This window comes from Theobroma cacao, chromosome 9, assembly GCF_053813885.1.
Source record: "Theobroma cacao isolate CCN51 chromosome 9, ASM5381388v1, whole genome shotgun sequence".
Taxonomy (NCBI): Eukaryota; Viridiplantae; Streptophyta; class Magnoliopsida; order Malvales; family Malvaceae; genus Theobroma; species Theobroma cacao.
In genome coordinates, this window is record NC_142647.1 from 1,766,794 (window position 1) to 1,786,182 (window position 19,389).

A 19,389-nucleotide genomic window follows, 5' to 3' on the forward strand; every position below is an offset into this window, starting at 1 on the left:
TCAAAAAGCCCCCCATAGAATACTTGGGAGTTGGTGCACACTAAGAAAAGAGAAAAAAGAGCCAGGTTTTAAAGATGACTAAAGACATAAAGATTAGTTCTGAAAAAATGTATGTGCTAACTAGAAAGACAACTGTTTAAAAGGGGTTTAACCAAAAAGAAAAAGTCCCACAGACTATATTATTTTAATGTATTAAGATTAGTTGCCATACCCTTTTTTCCCCTTTATTTAACATCCTGATTGAAGAAATCTAGGAAATGGATCATCACTTTCATGTGCATAATACCTTTTTCATTGGCAAATATAATTGATTAATTAATCCATGTTTCCTTTTGGCCATGATTAACTAATGAATTAAGGTAAAGAAATACCAAGAAAAAGGTTCTACTGTTCTATTAAATATAGGAAAAAAAATTGAGCATATGTCAAATCATCAACAAAATGGTCAACCTTTGCCACCCTACTTGCCTTTTGACTTGTCTCTTCAGCTTTTCTTTTTTTGGGTCCTCACCCTTGCTTCTATTTGCCACAATGGAACTAGGGGGTTCATGTTACAATACTCAAGCAATACACATAAAATGTAAAAGCATGGATCAAACTTATCTCTGAATATTTGCCTGGAAAAAGAGATTGAATGAATCGGAATATTAATGGAACAGCAGAAAAAGTTGGAACATAACGGCCCCATTTACTAATTGTTCTCTTTCCTTTCACCACACTCTTCCCCAAGACCTCTTGTGAGAGCATAGGCTTAATAGTGGTAACATCAACAAGACTCTGTGAAGTTAAACCAGCCAGGGCGTTGATCAATCGTCCTGCTGCTTTCCTGCTTCAAGTTTGCACATAGGGAAACTACATCCTTCAGGTTAGTTCTTAAAAAACTAGTATACCATTTCCAAACATAACAGCCATAACTTCTTATTCGTGTTAATGATTGTTTACAGAGTTCATATAAAAGTCACGTGCTTGCTACATGCTGATGAGTGGTATGCAAGATCCAAGAGTCATCTTTAGTGGACTAATTCTGTTCCTAGTCTCATAAAGCTACAAGGACTCGAGCTGACCTCCAATCAGAGAGAAGACCGCCCGTTAGATTTAAATAGTGTGTGCTCCTCTGTTAATGTCGTCTCATTTCCAACAACAGAAACCCAATTTTCTGAAATTTTATCCACTTGTCCGTTTAATATCTCAACTAAAGTGAAGGCTCGCTTTGTGCCATCGGAATTGGATGCGTGCAGCGAGGTCTCATTATCTATGGAGCTTCGATATGATGCTTGTTGTTCGTTTATAGGTCTTTTAACCCTGGGAACTATGGCCGCATTCAAGTATATAATGTTGTCAGTTCCAACTACAATCATTTTCCGAAGACCATTCCCATAGGCCAGCTCTTTATGCATGTGACCAAACACGACAAGTGGAATAGAGAATGTACTAGTCTCTTTCAAGTGGGAGATGGCTTGTGCTAGATCTGTATGAGAAGATGATATGGTTAGCATGACAAAATGAGGCCACTAATCTATCTAAGTGTAGACAAATATATAGCATAAGGAAGGACATTAATATATTAGTTCTCACCCTTCTACATCTGGTCATCAGGTTCATTATGCCACCAATTTTGTCAAGTGAAAGACAGAGTGAAATAACCACATAATTTTAAGGAAAGGTAGAACACGAACTCTGATAAATTACCTGGATCACCATGATCACCACCTTCAAACACCCAATCTTTTCCACAAATGTCATTCAATTCACTGCCAAGACCTGCAAAAAGTAACGCCTAATACTTTATAAGAACAACCAATTTGTCTAAACAAAAGGTGAGTTTGCAAGGCCATAAACCTGTGGGTCCATTATGTGCAAGTAATATAACTAAATGATCTTCAGGGGTCCCAACTGCGGCTTCATAGATTCTTTTGGCACTTCCCTCCATATCTTGGACTCCATATCTAAAGGACACGCCAATTCCATAAATTGCAATATAAATAATAAATTATAAAACAAGAGCAAAACTCTACAATCAAGAATCTTCTCAGCACTAAATGCTTAATTTGATAGCTTATTAGGTTACAGAAAAATTTAAATCTAATAAAGTCAATTTAAGTGTTCTGCAAAACTAAAGCCAAACAAGATGTAAAGTGGAAAGGAAATAGTAGATGAAGGTTCAAATACAATCCTGCAAAGATGTGTGTGTCATTGGGGAGAAAGAGACAAAGGACTCAAATGTACAAAACAGGAATATATATAAGGTAAAACAAAAGGGTAGCTAATAGCTGCCATTTGGCAATACCACCTTGCAGACACAAGCCTTTTCCGAAAGATTTGCTGACCCCCACATGAAAATGGCCGACCACCGACAATGCTGAGCTTTAGTAAAGGAAAGTCCAGACGTTTATAACCTACATGTTCCTGTCCAAGACTAGAGCATGAAAGCAATGTCATTATCAACTGATACCCCACAAATTCTACAACTTACAAATGATCATAATGTAGCCAAAGGCCATATGATTCTCCTCTCTTATTTTGATGCATACAATTAACCATTTCTGTACTCAAAGTCCCTATATCCACATCTTCTCTTTTTATTTTATTTTTTGTAACAGAATATCATTATTTCCAAGAATTATATTGAGATCTGCAACAAATTTACCTGATTAATTCAAGCCTCAAAATGTGACAATAAAAAATAACATGAAAAACAGAGAATAGAAAAAACTATAAAAGCATGCATCCATATAATTCCTTATTATAGGTCAGCAAAGCTCACCATTCTAGCTGAAGTTGAACTCGATCCTTCCTCCTAACCATGAAAAGATGCGCTGGATTAGAAATCATTAGCTTGTGCTAGCTACTATAGACATGCACAGAAAACCGCAACATCCACAAGGAAACACACCCTAAACCCCATATTAGTGGATTCATTGGCCATCAGTAACTTACTTTCCAGAAAACTGTTGAGTGTTCCAAGAATCATGATTTCCCAAAATAACTGCTTTCGGAAAGTTGAGAGCAGCAACATTTTGAACTAGTTCAACATTCTCGTTACCAAAATCACCTAAATAAAGTAAAAGCAGGTGAAACAGGAAAAAAGGAGACAAGATTTACAGGGTTAGATTTGAGTGAAATGAATCTAATAACAAGTTGGTTGTGTAGTGCTATAGCTGGAGATTGGCTGTGTGACTCAGGCAAATAAGCTACAGTTATCTATTTTCTTTGAAATGAATGGACAGCTCTAGATTGTGTCGCACATTTCTGAGAGTGTCAAGCAGCAATAGAGTCCAGCACCGACATGATTCCATCACATGTGTCCTTTCTATTTGACTCAAAATTTAGAGCCAGCAAAATATAGAGCACAGACACCACGAATGAAGAACCACACATAGCAGACATTGGGGTGGATATACAATGAGAAATAAGAAACCTGCCTGTGAAGAGCACCAAATCTGGCTGCATTTTCACAAAATTTTATATCAGATAGGTACCCAAGATCAATATACAAAATTTCAAATAAAAAACATATCTTTAATTCAATTGCAATTCGTAAACAAGCAACAAATCTATGAAAATGTTACCTAATTAGTCCCCACACCCAACAAAAAAGAAAAGCAGTTTGAAAAATTAGAATCCTCAAAACTAGAACGCAGAGTTAATTAGAAGCAGGGGTGGAGTAATAGTGCATCGACTTGATCCTGGCAACTAGCAAAGACTGTAATGCAGAATTGGGATCAATTTAATTCCATTTCTATTATAAAACTTCTAACTTTTCACATTAAAGCCGATCCCTTTTTCCTATTTTTTTCTTCCTTTTCTCTCTCAAAAATCCAAACTTTTGTCACAACGTTAGCATTTTACACTTTTTTCTTCGAAATCGTATAAATTTAAAATAAAAAAATTACCTTCAGAAATTGAAGTGCCTTTGTATCTTCTACCAGGTCCCAATCATCGTGCTTCAAAAAAACCCCAATTAAAAAAAATTGAATCAATTTTTTTTTTACAAAATATATCATCATATAACGAAAAGGAAACCCTAGCGAGAGAACGAGGTAAGAACTTACGACGTCTCCGACGACAGCTATTCGAACGAGAGAGGAGTACGCCATGGAAGAGCGACAAGATCCGAGCTTTGGCTGAGGAGAAGAGCAAAGAAAACTGAGAGTCGGCGCGTGGATTAACGCGCTTAACATTGGTTGTTGTGGTAGTTTTCCCGCTTATAATAACCGACAATCGGTTGACAGGCTGATCAAAACATTAAAAAGTCAACCCATTATTCTTGATCAGGCAAGGAAAGGAGGCCTTGGGGCCGTCGGTTAGGTTCTCAATTTTAAAGGAATTCATTTTATTTGAACCAAAAAATAAAAAATAAAAAGAATTCATCTTGATTTTTTTTGAAGATTTTAATCATATAAAAAATTCATTTAATGTTTTTTTGGTCTTAATTAGTACCTTATAAATATAGTTTTTTCAATTAGCATGTAAATAACTTTTATTTCAATAATGGATTAAATTATTAAATTTATGAAAAAAATTACTAAAATTCTCGATTTAAAATCAACATATTTGTTTATATTTAAGAGTAATTTCATAATTTTGTTGAATAAAATTAATAATCTAATTTTTTTTTAAAAACAGAAGTTATACGTAATATGTTAATCAAAATACTAATTGAAAAAAAATCATAAATTGTCACGTTAAATAAGTTGAAATTACGAACATTGTTAGTGAAATTTATTTAAAAAAATAAATTCGGATATTATCAAATTGACTTCAGTTATTAAATTGACCTTGTAAATCATCCAAATGTCAACAACGTTTAGGAAGAAGTTTTAGATTCTACGCCAATAAGCCCCTTTAAACTCATATCTGTGGGCTAATGATAATCTCATGTCAAATGAGATGAAATAAACATTTTTAGTTGCCCATTTAGTTAATCTCTTGTCCGGTTTCGAAAGTCACATAAGTGTTACGGCAAAGGAACAGGGCTTTAACTTGTCCTAGAATAAAAGCCTAGCATCGTAGGTTGTCCCACTTGGGTATGTTTGACCAATTTCCTAAACGAATATAGCTGATATTTTTGACTGGAGAAGGCAAGTTGGTCCGTGGCATGTTTCGACCGCTTCCTTCAATTAATGGTGTTTTACACCCAATTATCCAAATTGCATCAGACGGCAACAGATTTAGCCAAGCAAGCTTTTGCAATGCCTGTCTTTGGATATCTATTCTTGAATATTCAGTACCTTGCCTAAGTGGGATTTGTAAAAGGTTTTGCCAGATTTTATCTTCTCAACTTGTCAGGGTCAATTGCCACTACAGAAAGGGTATATGGATTGAAGGAATTGTATGAGCTTTCAGAAGTCATATTCAAGCATCGCCCCCTATATATATTTGGAGGTATCCAAGCTAGTTGTTATACCAGGCAAGGTGCATTTGCTACTTTTGCAATGGCTGCAAAACTTGTTAGCTTCTTGTTTTTGATCACCTTCCATTTTCTGTTTCGACTGCAATTTTCTGCTGGGCAGAACGTTGTTAGAGCTGCTTATTGGTCTGCAGGAAGTGAGTTTCCTGTTTCGGACATAGATTCCTCGCTTTTCACTCACCTTTTCTGTGCGTTCGCTGATCTTGATCCTCAAACCAATCAAGTTTCTGTTTCCTCTGCAAATCAGCCCCGATTCTCCACCTTCACTGAAACCGTCCAACAAAAGAATCCTTCCATCGTAACACTCTTGTCAATTGGAGGGGGAAATTCAAGGGCGTCAGATTTTGCTTCCATGGCAAGCCAAGCCAGTAGACGGCAATCATTCATTGATTCCTCGATAAACTTAGCAAGGTCTTATGGCTTCCATGGCCTTGACCTTGATTGGGAGTACCCATCCACTGCTACCGAAATGACTAACTTGGGTTTGCTTCTCAATGAATGGAGAGCTGCTGTGGATGATGAATCCGCCAGCACTGGTAACTCACCGTTGCTTCTATCTGCTGCACTTTTCCGGTCCTCGGATTACTACACTCTGGATTATCCAATCCAGGCTATAGAAAACAGCTTGGATTGGATCAATGTGATGGCTTATGATTTTTACGGTCCAAGATGGTCAAATATAACCGGACCTCCTGCAGCATTATACAATCCTGGAACTCAAGTCAGTGGGGATCATGGGATCAGATCATGGATTCAAGCAGGGATTCCATCGAATAAATTAGTGCTCGGCTTTCCCTTCTACGGCTACGCCTGGCGGCTTGTAGACGCAAATAACCATGGTTTTTTTGCACCTACTAGCGGACCAGCTATATCACAAGATGGAGACTTGGGTTACGGTCAGATCAAGGATTTCATTTCCCAGAACAGCGCCACAGAAGTTTACAACTCAACAGTGGTTTCCAATTACTGCTACTCTGGCACGACATGGATTGGTTTTGATGATACGCAAAGTATTACAACCAAGGTTTCGTACGCCAAGGACAATGGTTTGCTCGGCTACTTCGCATGGCATGTTGGTGCAGATGATGGTTGGACTCTTTCTCAAGCAGGTCAGTCATGACTCATTCTGATCAGACTTTCCTAATACTTTGATAATCAACATGCTTCTCAATCAGAACTGTTAAGTTTCTGCTTATATTTCAAGTTTTCTTAGTCCTAATTACGTGCCTCTTGTTTGTTCTTTTGTACAGCATCGGAAACATGGGGATCATAGACGTCAATTGCGTGCCCATGGTGGTAATTTAATGATAGGAGTTATGGAAATAAGATGATCCTTCTTGTTTATGCCATTTGTAATTGAAGGCCCCAAATAAGAATAATGATGTTAATTTCCTGTTTGCTAATGAAATATAGTAGACAAAACTTCAAGAAAACATAGTAGTTTTCAACTATTGGCTCCAGTTGATAATTAAGCACAAATTAATTTGACTACTTTCAATTCCCATTTTAACCAAGCAAAAAAAAAAAAAGAACTTGATCGAGTGGAACCTTATTATCCATTATTTACACCAAAAATAAAAAAGAATCACTATCGGTTGGATCATTTCCATGTGCATAATTAAAGAAAGAATCACACAATTAAAACATATATTTGTGTAACATAGAAGAAATGAGGTGCACTTGGCAATGACATTAGGCATACTATAAAGATTGATCAGAAGATAAATTCATCAAGATTTTTGACCAGTTTCCCACCTGAAATTCACAAACTATGATGATAGAAATTCATAATATTAATTAAATTGCTTTTACTTAATTTGGTTCACATAACTATGACCATCTCATAAGTCAAACAAATCATTTTTTTGAGAGAAATTTTATTTATATCAAGATGATATAATGATTATAGAGAACCCAAACATCTAACAAAATGATAATCGAACACTCTAACATATAAAAAAAATAACAAAAAAGTAATATCAAATCAAAATAATTTTTTATTCCATGCATAGGGGGGTGTAATCTCTCTTTCTGTGAAACTAAAACGTGAAACTTCATGTTTAGTGAATGATTAAACAAGGGTTTCCCCATAGCCAAAGTGTATTGCATCTCTCTTGTTACTCCTGTTGGGACTTTGGGATGTCATTTAGGTAGTTAATTATGTAAGTTAGGCTAATTATTTAATTCTTAATTCAATATCTTACTTAGAAGTTGATTGGTTGAAGGACATTTATGATTTCTACACAACGCAGCTGAACCAGAGTTCTGGCAAAGACCAAACATGGCTTAAAATCTGCCACCGTTTCTGCCAAGAGCTAGTACGATTGCAACAAAAGGTCCAGGCCCCGAACGAGTTCTCCGGTCAAATGCCGGCATCGTTTCCACAGAGGCAAGCTTGTCGACTTTCTGACTTAACTGTATATGTTCATTAATTGTTAACTGGTTCTATCTCTGAAAATTATAACGCATTCCATTGTAAATTGCCACGGGTGAGTCTTTCCTATCAGTATTTTTCTAAGTTAAGATCTCATGAAAATGATGTGTGAATCCTGAGGGTTCAGGACACTTTCTGGTTTTGGCTTTACATGGAATATTTCTGGTTGGGAGAAATCCTTCTACCTAGTGCTGTTAATTTTTTTCTGCCTGAAAGCTGAGATGCATGTGGTCATATATTCTGACCATTTGCCTTTGTACTTTTATGTATTTGGTCAATGGAATTTCACCTTTTAATTAGATCTAAACTCTAGTAGGAAGGCATCGACCTGCAAGTTTCCTCTATGGTACCTAAATTTGTTATAGTTCTTCTCCATATTTTCCTCTCTTTAGGATTTCATCCGTCAAGGGCACAAAACTGGATACAAGCTGGGTACTGGTTTTCAGGCAGTGAATTCCCCGCTGCTGATATAAATTCTGCACTCTTTACCCACCTTATTTGCGCTTTTGCTGGTTTGAATTCCTCCTCTTATCAGCTCTCTATTTCTTCTTCTGATGAGCAATACTTCTCCGTTTTCACAAACACTGTCAAACATAAAAACCCATCAATCACCACGCTTCTATCCATTGGGGGTGGAAGTGCAAACCATTCGGTCGTAGTTTCGATGGTAAGCAATTCTTCCAACAGGAAATCTTTCATTGATTCCTCAATAAAAATGGCTAGGCTTTATGGCTTTCAAGGCCTAGACTTTAGCTGGGTTTCAGCCAACGCAAGCTCTGATATGAGCAATATAGCTACTCTCTTTGACGAATGGCGATCTGCAATAGATTCAGAGACAAGAAACACTAGCCAGTCTCAGTTGATACTGACTGCGGCAGTTCCGTACTCGCAATATTCAGAGTCGTCAATTTTTCCTGTGGATTCATTGAGGAGAAACTTAAACTGGCTGCATGTTATGGCTTATGACTTCTACATGCCAACAAGGGAAAACTTTACGAGGGTTCATGCAGCTTTGTATGACCCAGCCAGTAATGTTAATGCAGATTTTGGTATAGAGTCATGGATTAATGGAGGATTACCAGCCAGTAAGTTGGTTTTGAGCTTGCCTTTCTATGGCTATGCGTGGAAACTTGTGAACCCCAAGGATAACATCATTGGCGCACCGGCATCAGGTCCAGCTATTTCAAACGATGGGGCGGTGAGCTACAAGGACATCAGGAATTACATGCAAAGATATGGAGCCAATTCAGTGTATAATGCTACTTATGTAGTGAATTACTGCACTGTTGGATCGACCTGGATTGGTTTTGATGATGTCGAGGTTGTCAAGATTAAAGTTTCCTACTCCAAAGAAAAGAAGTTGCTGGGTTACGTTGTCTGGCAAGTTCCCTATGATGACAACTGGGTGCTTTCCAAAGCTGGTACGAAACAGGATGCTTCACTCTTTTTAACCAATTCTATCTTCTTCTGCGTAAGTATTAAGAATTCAATGTTTTAACGAGCTCATCTTCAATAACCTGATCAGTTAAGGTAACCAGACAGGTTATTTTAAGATGCAGAGCAAATATTAAAAATTAATCCTGAAAGTTTAGCCAAAACGTCCAGACAATAAATTAGTCCTTGTCATAGGTTTTCTTAAGATTTAGGATTTGTCAGGTCATTTGACTTAATTGTTTGCCACATAAGAATCCAAAGGGAGTACTGCCATAGAAAATATCTGGAAGGACGGGTTCACCGAGCTGGCATGACAAGGACAACAAAATTAGTTAATTAAGAAAGATAACATCTAAAGAAGCCAAGAGATAAACATCGAACATATGACAATGTTTTCAAACAATTTTCCTGATATGCTTCGTTTTTCTGCATCAGCTTATGCCAACGGTGGCAATCGACAGAAAAAAGGGCGGTTGTTCCTGATCAGTATTTTAATTCCAATTGCTTTGGTCATGATTTTGCTTGGCGTGTTGACATACTACTTTCGAAGGGTAAAGAGGAAAAGGGAAGGTAATTGTTTCGACTTAGCACTTAGCAGCATCATTGACCAGGGAACTTTCATTTAAAAAAAAAATCTCTTTTTCCTTCTTTATTTATTTATTCCTGTTTAAATCCTATTTCAAATATAGTTAACCAAAAGTATTTTCCTCACTCTTTTTGGTTGGTTGGTTGGTAGGGATGGTGGACGTAGCTAAAAAATTCAAGTACAAAGCAAGTCACATGGCAGCTGCTGGAGATTTTAATAGCAATGTTCCCAATCTAATGGTCTATACTTTCTCTGATATTGAGGTGGCTACTGATAGGTTCTCATTTGAAAAAAAGCTAGGGGAAGGTGGGTATGGTCCTGTTTACAAGGTAATGCTAGCTAGGCTAATCTAGCTATATTGGTGTAAAGTTTTGGAAATCACATTGCATTTTTCCAGGACACTAGCTATAAAGACATGGGAAATATTGATAGGTTCTGCCCATCATTTAAAAGGGACTAACAATAGTTTCTCCTTTGCCAGGGTGTGTTAGCAGATGGACAAGAAATAGCAGTAAAAAAACTTTCAAAAACTTCCACACAAGGATTTGAGGAGTTTAAAAATGAGGTTATGCTTACAGCAAAACTACAGCATGTAAATCTTGTTAGACTTTTGGGATTCTGCATTGACAGAGAAGAACAGATGCTGGTCTATGAGTACATGCCAAATAAGAGTTTGGACTACTACCTTTATGGTTGGCAGCTAAATCTGTCTTTCTTCCAAAAACAATACATAAGCATTTTTTGGTGATGACTTGCATTGAACTTTATTTACTTAGGTTCAGAATGATTGTTCACTACTGATTGCTCGTAATCTATGCTGAGATGCAGACCCCGTAAGGCGGCATTTGTCGGACTGGAAAAAACGTGTTGAAATCATTGAGGGGGTTACTCAAGGGCTTCTATATCTTCAAGAATACTCCAGATTGACAATTATTCATAGAGACCTGAAAGCTAGCAACATTTTATTAGATGAAGACATGAAACCTAAGATATCAGATTTTGGTATGGCTAGAATTTTCACAAAAGATGAAGTTGAAGCAAACACTGGCCGAATTGTTGGCACATAGTAAGTGCATTTAAATCAAAGCTAATTCAACAGATGAACTTTATTATTGTTAACCACTTTTAGCCGTTTTGCTGCAGTGGTTATGTTCCTCCTGAATATGTTAAAAAAGGTATATACTCCACCAAATCTGATGTGTATAGCTTCGGGGTCCTACTTCTTCAAATCATAAGTGGAAAGAGGAATGCACATTTACATGGCTCACATGAAAATTTAAGTCTTCTTGATTTCGTAAGTGTCATTGCTAACATACGTATATCTCTACACCCTTTCTATTATTTTGTGAAATTAGAGGGTGATAATGCTTAAATGAATCTCAGGCATATGAGCTATGGACAGAAGGCACAGGCATGGAATTCATGGATCCCACGCTGGATGACACAGCTTCATCCTGCAAGTTACTGAGATGCGTGCAAATAGCTCTGTTGTGTGTCCAGGAAAACGCAAACGACAGGCCTACCATGTTGGAAGTCTCTTCAATGCTTAGAAATGAAACCACACCAGTCGCCATTCCGAAAAGACCTGCTTTCTCAACAAAACACAGCGAAGATGAGCGAAAGAAATCTAACTTGCGACTAGAAATATGTTCAATCGATACTTCTCCGATTACACAAGTGGTCGGTCGATGACATATGTCGTTAAAAATATTGTTCAGTACTAAATGACTCGATAAGGTAATATTAGTTTATCAAAGATTTCGCCATTGCTGTCGTTTCAAGCTTTTGATTCACGGAATTGTTGGTCTCATGCAATCTTCCAGTAATATTTTGATTTTAATGCTTCTTCATTCTCATGTATATCTTCCTTCCACATGTGGTCCGTCGGAAGTATGGGGATAGATAGTTACTGTTGAATGTGGTGAATGACAATATACTTAATTTATTAAAAAAATGTAACTTTAATTTTTATACAATAATTTGGGTAAATTAGAATCTTATGATTTTTTATTTTGTTAATTTCAATTTGTAACTCTAACACACCGTTAAATATATTAACGTAACATTTTGATCAAACTAATGCATCACTTCTTGTTAATATAACATTGACTATATGATAATGTAACATGATCATGTTGACGTGATAATTACTTAAAAAAATAAAATTGAGATAACCCTTACAATCACTATTTTATGAAAAAACATCATATTTCTTTTTTGAAAATTTCTATTTTATTTTCTATTGAACTAAACCACATGGTAAAGAAGGCCTGTAGCTGATCAACATAGAAGTAGAAGTGTTTCTTGCAACCCGGTTCATAGTTAGAGCCAAAGTCTTATTCGAAGTCTTAGTCTTAGAGATAAACGACCTGCCATACATGAGGGGTTAAAATCTGGTCATGGTTCTCGAATAGATGATCAATGCTCCCCATACAAAGGCCTCTCATTTTAGATCTCCTAATATCTTACCGTCAAGACATCGGAACAAAAAATCATTTTCATCTCGTACCATGTCAAAATCAAGCTCACCTTCTGGACAGAGAAGATTGGTGTCTTACAGAGCCTAAAACTACACCCCTTGAGTTAAGTTTGCAACACTAGTTGAATCTTCAATGGACAAATACAGATTCAAAACCTTTTGAATCTTAAAAAAGAAAGCCCATTAACTTTTAAAAAGCGCATTATTTTCCCTATCTTCAATTCTAAATTCAAAACCAAACACAATTCTCCCTCTCTTGATTCTTTCCTTTTGGGTTGTTAATTTTTTTTGTTCTCTCTTAATTTTTATTTTAATCTTATTTAATTTAAGGTTAAGGTGTTTTTTTTTTGTTAAACTCAACACTTTGTCATGTTAATGTATTTGTTATGTCAACAAATACCACATCAATATAAATGCCAATTATATTAATACATAATCAACATGACATTACATTATTAATGTCATGTCGTTTCAATTAATACCATGACAACGTATTAAGGATGAAATTTAACAGTGATAGAGTTAGGAGCTGAAATTAACAAAGTTAAGCTTCAAAAACTCAATTTACATACAAATCACTAGATTAAATTTATATTTTTTTTTATAAAATACAAAGACTAATTATATAATTTAATCAAAAATTTAAATAAGGAACAATCAATCCTTTGTGGGCTTCGGGAGGCAGTATCTACATTCCGCCTTAGGGCCCCCGGTGCGATGAGGCTCGCTGCGCCCAAACCGCTAAATTTCGCTCACGTCAAAATAATAGAAAACTTCAAGTAATTATTCATAATGGATTATTGAATAAACTTCGCCAAGTCCAAGTAGCTGAGCATGATGCTTCAAATGAAAAGGAAAAATGCACCGGAAATGACGCTGGTGTTTGCTTTGACTTCTGCCTCTATCCCACCTAACTAACCCTCTGTGCTGAAATATCTTGGTAAGTTGCTATGCATTACACGGAAGCAGATGTGGATGTGACCTCCTTTGACTTGTTCGGTGTATGGTTTTCTAAGTCATCCAAGCAAAACTAGTCTTACAGCTGAGCAAAAAAAACTAGTTACAATGAGACTTTTCTAAAGTTGAGAGAGTTTTGATTCCAAGCTGATATTTGCTTCCAATGCCTTTTGTTTCATATACGCACGCCTTGTTACTTTGTAGCATTATTTTGTTTCAAGCTTTTATTTCAAGTATATCTAGAACATCTAGTAGCAAGGATCAACCAGGTCATCGCCATGGTTTACAAAATTATAATTGTTCTTTTATACATTTTTCTCTGTCTAGTGTTGCATCCTACGAAAGCACAGACCTGGATCAAAGCTGGTTACTTGCTTGGCGGTGAATTCCCCCTTGCTGACATAAACACAGATCTCTATACTCACCTTATTTGTGCCTTTGCTGATCTAAACTCCTACTCTTACCAGCTTTCCATTTCCTCGGCTAATGAACAATACTTTTCTGATTTCACAAACACTGTCAAGCAGAAAAACCCATCAATCACCACGCTTCTATCCGTCGGCGGTGGAAATGCAGACTTTTCTTCAATGGTAAGCAATTCTTCCCACAGGAAATCTTTCATTGATTCCTCAATAAAAGTAGCTAGGCTTTTTGACTTCCAGGGCCTAGACTTTAGCTGGGTTTCAGTTGAGACAAGCTCTGATATTAGCAATATGGCTACTCTCTATGAAGAATGGAGAGCTGCAATAGATTCAGAGACAAGAAACCTTAGCCAGTCTCAGTTGATCTTGACTGCGTCAGTTCCATACTCACCCCATATATCAGAGTCGCTTAGTTTTCCAGTAGACTCAATGAAGGAAAACTTGAATTGGGTACATGTTATGGCTTATGACTACCATACTCCTTTTCGGGATAGGCTCACCGGAGCTCATGCAGCTTTATATGATCCTGATAGTAATGCAGACACAGATTATGGTATTGGGGAGTGGATTAATAGTGGACTTCCAGCCACCAAATGGTGCTGAGTTTGCCTTTCTATGGCTACGCGTGGACGCTGGCAAATCCTGTAAATAATGCTATTGGTGCTAGAGCAAATGGGCCAGCTAATAGGACCGCTAATGGGCCATCTGAGACAAAGGATGGAGACGTGAGCTATAAAGACATTAGGAAATACATTCAGGAACATGGTGCAAACACAGAATACAATGCGACTTACGTGGTGAATTACTGCACGGTCGGGGCAACCTGGATCTGTTTTGATGATGTTCAGGCTGTGAAGACCAAGGTTAAATATGCCAAGGAGAAGAAGCTTCTGGGTTATGTTGTCTGGAGAGTTCCCAATGATGACAATTGGGTGCTTTCCCAAGCTGGTAAGAAACTATGCTTTACGCTTTCCAACCAATGCAATATTTATCTCCCTCTTTCCAATCACAACATAAAGCTCGCAATTTAATGCTTATACAACCCATTTTGAGAGCTATTGTTCTAACTATAGAAAATTAGATTTAGTTTGTCAAACTGAATATAAATATCTGTGGATTATGAATTAGTCATAAGATTTTCACCTTTTTAATCTGGTAATATCCATTAGATAATTTTGTGATAAGGAAGATACTGGTCACCAAGCTGGCATGATATGGAAACAAAATGGGTTAATTAAGAAAACTAGAACGAGAAGAATTTCAAAAAATAATAAAAAAAAAACATCGTAATTGTTCCTGACAAGTTTCCTTAATCTCTGTCAGCAAATTCCATTGGAAACCGAAGAAAGAACAGACTGCTGTTGATTCTAATTATTTTGATTCCAATTGTTGCGGTCGTAGTTCTGCTTGGCGCTGTGAGTTATTACTTTCGAACAACAAAGAGCAAGTCAAAAGGTTACTCTTTCTGAATTACTTTCAGACTTCAGTACTACATGTTTGACAATTGTAAAATTCAACTCAAATCTTAATACCCGAACCTAATTAATATAATGAAATATTTTCTGGGAATCTAACAAAGGGCTTCTCATTCTTTTGTTTTGGTTGATCTATAGGTATGGTGCAAAAGCAAACAGCTAAAGAATCAAAGTCCAAACCAAAAGATACAGCAGCAAATGGCGATTTTAATAGCGGTGTTCCTAATCTGACAGTATATGCTTTCTCTGCTATTGAGGTGGCTACGGATGGATTTTTAAATGAAAACAAGCTTGGGGAGGGTGGATATCGTCCAGTGTACAAGGTAATGCAAGGCTATTCTAATTGGCAAGACAAAGTAATAGTGCTCTATTGGTCATGTAAAAGCAATGAAAATGGGATTCTATTTTTTCCAGGGCGTGCTGCCAGATGGTCAAGAAATAGCAGTGAAGAAACTTTCAAAAACGTCTAATCAAGGGTTTGAAGAGTTCAAGAATGAGGTTATGCTTACAGCTAAGTTACAGCATGTAAATCTTGTTAGACTTTTGGGATTCTGCATGGATAGAGAAGAACATATGTTGATCTATGAGTACTTGCCAAATAAGAGCCTGGACTACTACCTTTATGGTCTGCCCCGATCTTGTTTTGCTGAAAATACAGTAACTAAGTAGCTATTGATGACAATTTGCATTGAAAATCCATGCAATTTCTCTTACAATTTTTGTGTTTGAGTTAGATTCTGGCTGGTTATATATTTAACTGACTGCTTATAACCTCTTATGATGTAGACCCGCTCAGAAAGTTTTTATTGGACTGGAGAAAACGTGTTGAGATCATTGAAGGGGTTACTCAAGGGCTTTTGTATCTTCAAGAATACTCTAGATTTACGATTATTCACAGAGACTTGAAAGCTAGCAACATCTTGCTGGACGCTGGCATGAAGCCTAAGATATCAGATTTTGGCATGGCAAGAATCTTCGCAAAAGATGGACTTGAAGCAAACACAAGTCGTATTGTTGGGACTTAGTAAGTACACTCAAACACAGCTTTTTGACACAAGAACATTGTTTTTAAATACTACTTATCCTTTTTTTTTTTGACTCGTACAATGCAGTGGTTATGTTCCTCCCGAATATGTGAGAGAAGGTTTATACTCCCTCAAATCTGATGTGTATGCTTTTGGGGTTTTACTTTTGCAAATTATAAGTGGAAAGAGAAATGCCTGTGAATATGGGGTGGATAAAAGCTTAAGTCTGCTAGATTTTGTAAGTCTTTCTTGATTACAACCACATTTTTACTACCATTATGGTGAACGAAATACTCTGTTCATTGACGTGCAAGGTTCATGATAATTTCATGATTTCAGGCATACGACCTATGGATGGAAGGCAAAGGCTTGGAATTCATGGATCCCTCGTTGGATGACAGAACCTCAGCCTGCAAACTCGTGAGATGCATGCAAATAGCTCTGTTGTGTGTCCAGGAAAATGCAAATGACAGACCTACCATGTTGGATGTCTCTTCAATGCTGAGAAATGAAACCGCTCAAATGGCGGCCCCAAAGAGGCCTGCTTTCTCTACGAAAAGCAATGAAGATGAGGAAAAGAGACCTGAATTGCAGGTAGCAATATGTTCAGTTGATGATTCTACAATTTCAGAAGTGGTTGCTCGGTGAGAGTTTAGGCTTGCAAGACAAAATTCTTTAATAGCATTTGTTCCAGTCACTAGTTTTCTCCTTAGAGGACCATGGTTTACACACTGCAGAATATAGATGCCTTGTTCTCTAAGCTTTGCCTAGAAATCTGTTAGGCTCTAGGTGGTTGAATAACACCATTAGAATTTTAAAGCAATGAATTTGGGTTCAAATTAATAATGAAATTGTATTGGTCAAAGTTTTTTCGCTAGTAAATTAAAAGAATGTTTAATTTTCTTGTACTGATACAAGAAGAATATTGTTGAATTTTAAAACGAATATTTAAGTTAACATCAATTGATAATAGATCTCAAGATATTCTGAATTTAACTGATATAAAATACATTTTATCAAACAGTTATGTAATATGTCTTTTATCAAACATTTAGTTTTGACTCTTGACAGCAATTATTCAAAAATTGATCCATAAAGTAATCATATCTTAAAATCCAAAAACGAATTTACCAAGCATCTTCTATGATCTGTTTTACTTTTAAAATAAAAAACTGGTCTGACACCTCCTATCTATTAACGCTGGACAAACACCATGATTAAATTGCTTTGATGTTGTCTTCTATATACAAATAAAATGTCTACCTATGACCTCTTCTTTGGATTTTCAACATATGCAAACTACTTAATCTATGACCCAAACTAATTAAGAGACTGAATACAAAAAGGGGTTTTGATAAGATTGATTGTCATATTTTAAGGTAACATAATTTTGGCCTTATCCTGAAGACAACATGGGCTGCTAGAAGTATTTTATGTTATCACAATCCTTTTTGTCCCTCAAGTTGTTGGAAAATCAATAAATTTATCAGTATTAGCAGCCTCTGATCCTTGGCATTTGCCATATATACGTTTTCAGGCTTCTGCCTGCATTCAAACAGCAGCTTCTCATAGCTACAATAGCTACATCTTTGCAAAATGGCTTGCAAGTCCTTTGTAATTCTCTTTACTACTATCATATTTTTCCATCATCAGCTTTAGTTAGCTGCAGGGCAAAATGTTGTCAAAGCAGCCTACTGGTTTTCCGGAAGTGAATTCCCAGTTTCTGATATAGACTCCACCCAGTTTACCCATCTTTATTGTGCATTTGCTGATCTAGATGCCCAAACCAACCAAGTTACCATTGCTTCCGGGAACTTGAACAGGTTCTCTACTTTCACACAAACTGTCCAACGAAGAAATCCTTCTGTCAAAACCCTTCTGTCCATCGGTGGTGGTGGTGCTGACAAGCGAGCTTATGCTTCCATGGCTAGCCAGGCTGGTTCTCGTAAATCATTCATTGATTCATCAATAGGGTTGGCAAGGTCTTATGGCTTCCACGGCCTTGACCTTGACTGGGAGTATCCATCCACTCTGACTGAGATGGCTAACTTTGGAGCATTGCTTAGAGAGTGGCGAGTAGCCGTTAACAATGAAGCCAGGAACACTGGCAGGTCACCTTTGCTTCTAGCCGCAGCAGTTTTTTACTCGTCAAATTATTACTCATTGGATTACCAAGTTCAGACTGTAGCAAACAGCCTGGATTGGATCAATGTAATGGCTTATGACTTTTATGGCCCTGGGTGGTCAGATGTTACCGGACCACATCCTTATTTAACCCTTCAAGTCAAGTTAATGCGGATTCTGGCATCAGAGCCTGGATTCAGTCTGGCATGCCTTCTAAAAAAAATAGTACTCGGCTTCCCCTTTTATGGATACGCCTGGACTCTTGCAGATGCTAATAACCATGGTTATTTTGCGCCAACAACTGGATCAGCTATATCCAAGGATGGATCAATAGGTTACAAGCAAATCAGGCAATTCATAGTTCAGAATGGTGCCACAACTGTGCATGATACTGCTGTGGTTGGGGACTACTGCTATGCTGGAAGAACATGGATTGGTTATGATGATTACCCGACTATTGTTACGAAGGTCAGGTATGCTAAGGATAAGGGGTTGCTTGGTTACTTTGCTTGGCATGTTGCCCTGGATGACAACTGGGGACTTTCACGAGGAGGTTAGTGTAATTCCTTCTACTAGTTCATTTCTTTTCTCCTTTCTGACATATTTCTTTGGAAAATCATGTAACAGTGGGTGTTGTTTTCATTGTACCTGCAGCTTCACAAATATGGGGTAGTCATCAGCATGTGGTATCTGATTATGAACAAATGATTAAACCGAGTCAAAAAGCATGGTTGAGAAACTGGTGGTCACGTATGGAACAAATGGTCCATGGATTTTGAGATGGATTGGAAATTTCTGCCTGGTTTCTGCGGGCTTACTTCTTTTGAATGGTGAGAATAATGATGAAGTGATCGCATCTACTTACCTGGCGGCACCCTACCTACCCAAAATTTTTTTTTAAAAAAAAATTTTATCCGTAAGAATCTTTTTTTTTTAACAGAGGGATAATGTATTAATCAATAAATCAAATACTTTAATACTTTATCGAATTTAACTTTAATAATAAAAAAGTTTCTTTGCTGTTCATATTTCGATATATATTT

General features: G+C 36.9%; 4 protein-coding genes and 1 pseudogene across 7 annotated transcripts; 4 read left to right on the forward strand and 1 right to left on the reverse strand.

Annotated features, from left to right (window-relative positions):
- Positions 1 to 892: 892 nt before the first annotated feature.
- Positions 893 to 4,295, reverse strand: LOC18587883 (Calcineurin-like metallo-phosphoesterase superfamily protein). Its single transcript, XM_018128419.2, has 9 exons — positions 4,053 to 4,295; positions 3,894 to 3,944; positions 3,423 to 3,444; positions 2,938 to 3,052; positions 2,765 to 2,797; positions 2,291 to 2,416; positions 1,840 to 1,946; positions 1,690 to 1,761; positions 893 to 1,468 (listed from the first exon to the last, which is right to left on the reverse strand). Exons 1-9 carry the CDS (start codon positions 4,179 to 4,181, stop codon positions 1,071 to 1,073), a joined length of 1,053 nt encoding a protein of 350 aa, XP_017983908.2. The 5' UTR covers positions 4,182 to 4,295; the 3' UTR covers positions 893 to 1,070.
- An 882-nt stretch (positions 4,296 to 5,177) lies between these two features.
- LOC18587884 (class V chitinase-like) lies at positions 5,178 to 6,843 on the forward strand. Its single transcript, XM_018126708.2, has 2 exons — positions 5,178 to 6,519; positions 6,661 to 6,843. Exons 1-2 carry the CDS (start codon positions 5,436 to 5,438, stop codon positions 6,681 to 6,683), a joined length of 1,107 nt encoding a protein of 368 aa, XP_017982197.2. The 5' UTR covers positions 5,178 to 5,435; the 3' UTR covers positions 6,684 to 6,843.
- Positions 6,844 to 7,539: 696 nt separating this feature from the next.
- LOC18587885 (putative cysteine-rich receptor-like protein kinase 20) lies at positions 7,540 to 11,630 on the forward strand. 3 transcript variants are annotated; one of them, XR_016028243.1, is made up of 7 exons: positions 7,540 to 9,265; positions 9,714 to 9,848; positions 10,015 to 10,193; positions 10,346 to 10,556; positions 10,693 to 10,930; positions 10,994 to 11,158; positions 11,248 to 11,388. XR_016028243.1 is itself a non-coding variant. In XM_018127073.2 (7 exons), exons 1-7 carry the CDS (start codon positions 8,188 to 8,190, stop codon positions 11,554 to 11,556), a joined length of 2,301 nt encoding a protein of 766 aa, XP_017982562.2. In that variant the 5' UTR covers positions 7,554 to 8,187; the 3' UTR covers positions 11,557 to 11,630. The 3 variants fall into 3 exon arrangements, 2 of the variants coding, with proteins under 2 accessions (XP_017982562.2, XP_088665630.1); XM_018127073.2 differs by having other exon boundaries at positions 7,554 to 9,265; positions 11,008 to 11,158; positions 11,248 to 11,630; XM_088809504.1 differs by lacking the exons at positions 7,540 to 9,265; positions 9,714 to 9,848 and having other exon boundaries at positions 10,079 to 10,170; positions 11,008 to 11,158; positions 11,248 to 11,630.
- A 1,764-nt stretch (positions 11,631 to 13,394) lies between these two features.
- On the forward strand, positions 13,395 to 17,124 carry LOC18587886 (cysteine-rich receptor-like protein kinase 10). Its single transcript, XM_018126451.2, has 7 exons — positions 13,395 to 14,670; positions 15,046 to 15,177; positions 15,336 to 15,520; positions 15,612 to 15,822; positions 15,984 to 16,221; positions 16,310 to 16,460; positions 16,562 to 17,124. The coding sequence occupies exons 1-7, from the start codon at positions 14,316 to 14,318 to the stop codon at positions 16,868 to 16,870; spliced, it is 1,581 nt and encodes a 526-aa protein (XP_017981940.2). The 5' UTR covers positions 13,395 to 14,315; the 3' UTR covers positions 16,871 to 17,124.
- A 759-nt stretch (positions 17,125 to 17,883) lies between these two features.
- On the forward strand, positions 17,884 to 19,372 carry LOC18587887 (class V chitinase-like; annotated as a pseudogene). The gene is made up of 2 exons (XR_016028384.1): positions 17,884 to 18,899; positions 19,001 to 19,372. The product of XR_016028384.1 is annotated as a class V chitinase-like (transcript).
- The last annotated feature ends 17 nt before the right edge of the window (positions 19,373 to 19,389 follow it).

Bases quoted from the DNA above. Each gene is read 5' to 3' on its own strand.
- LOC18587883 (XM_018128419.2), bottom strand. From the start codon at position 4,181: ATGTTAAGCGCGTTAATCCACGCGCCGACTCTCAGTTTTCTTTGCTCT. The intron at 3,053-3,422 runs GCAGGTTTCTTA...TACTTTATTTAG, and splicing joins AGATTTGGTGCTCTTCACAG to GTGATTTTGGTAACGAGAAT. The intron at 2,798-2,937 runs GTAAGTTACTGA...TTTCATGGTTAG, and splicing joins ACTCAACAGTTTTCTGGAAA to GAGGAAGGATCGAGTTCAAC.
- LOC18587884 (XM_018126708.2), top strand. From the start codon at position 5,436: ATGGCTGCAAAACTTGTTAGCTTCTTGTTTTTGATCACCTTCCATTTT. The intron at 6,520-6,660 runs GTCAGTCATGAC...TCTTTTGTACAG, and splicing joins TTGGACTCTTTCTCAAGCAG to CATCGGAAACATGGGGATCA.
- LOC18587885 (XM_018127073.2), top strand. From the start codon at position 8,188: ATGGTACCTAAATTTGTTATAGTTCTTCTCCATATTTTCCTCTCTTTA. The intron at 9,849-10,014 runs GTAATTGTTTCG...GTTGGTTGGTAG, and splicing joins GGTAAAGAGGAAAAGGGAAG to GGATGGTGGACGTAGCTAAA. The intron at 10,557-10,692 runs GTTGGCAGCTAA...GCTGAGATGCAG, and splicing joins TTTGGACTACTACCTTTATG to ACCCCGTAAGGCGGCATTTG.
- LOC18587886 (XM_018126451.2), top strand. From the start codon at position 14,316: ATGGTGCTGAGTTTGCCTTTCTATGGCTACGCGTGGACGCTGGCAAAT. The intron at 14,671-15,045 runs GTAAGAAACTAT...AATCTCTGTCAG, and splicing joins TTGGGTGCTTTCCCAAGCTG to CAAATTCCATTGGAAACCGA. The intron at 15,178-15,335 runs GTTACTCTTTCT...GTTGATCTATAG, and splicing joins AACAAAGAGCAAGTCAAAAG to GTATGGTGCAAAAGCAAACA.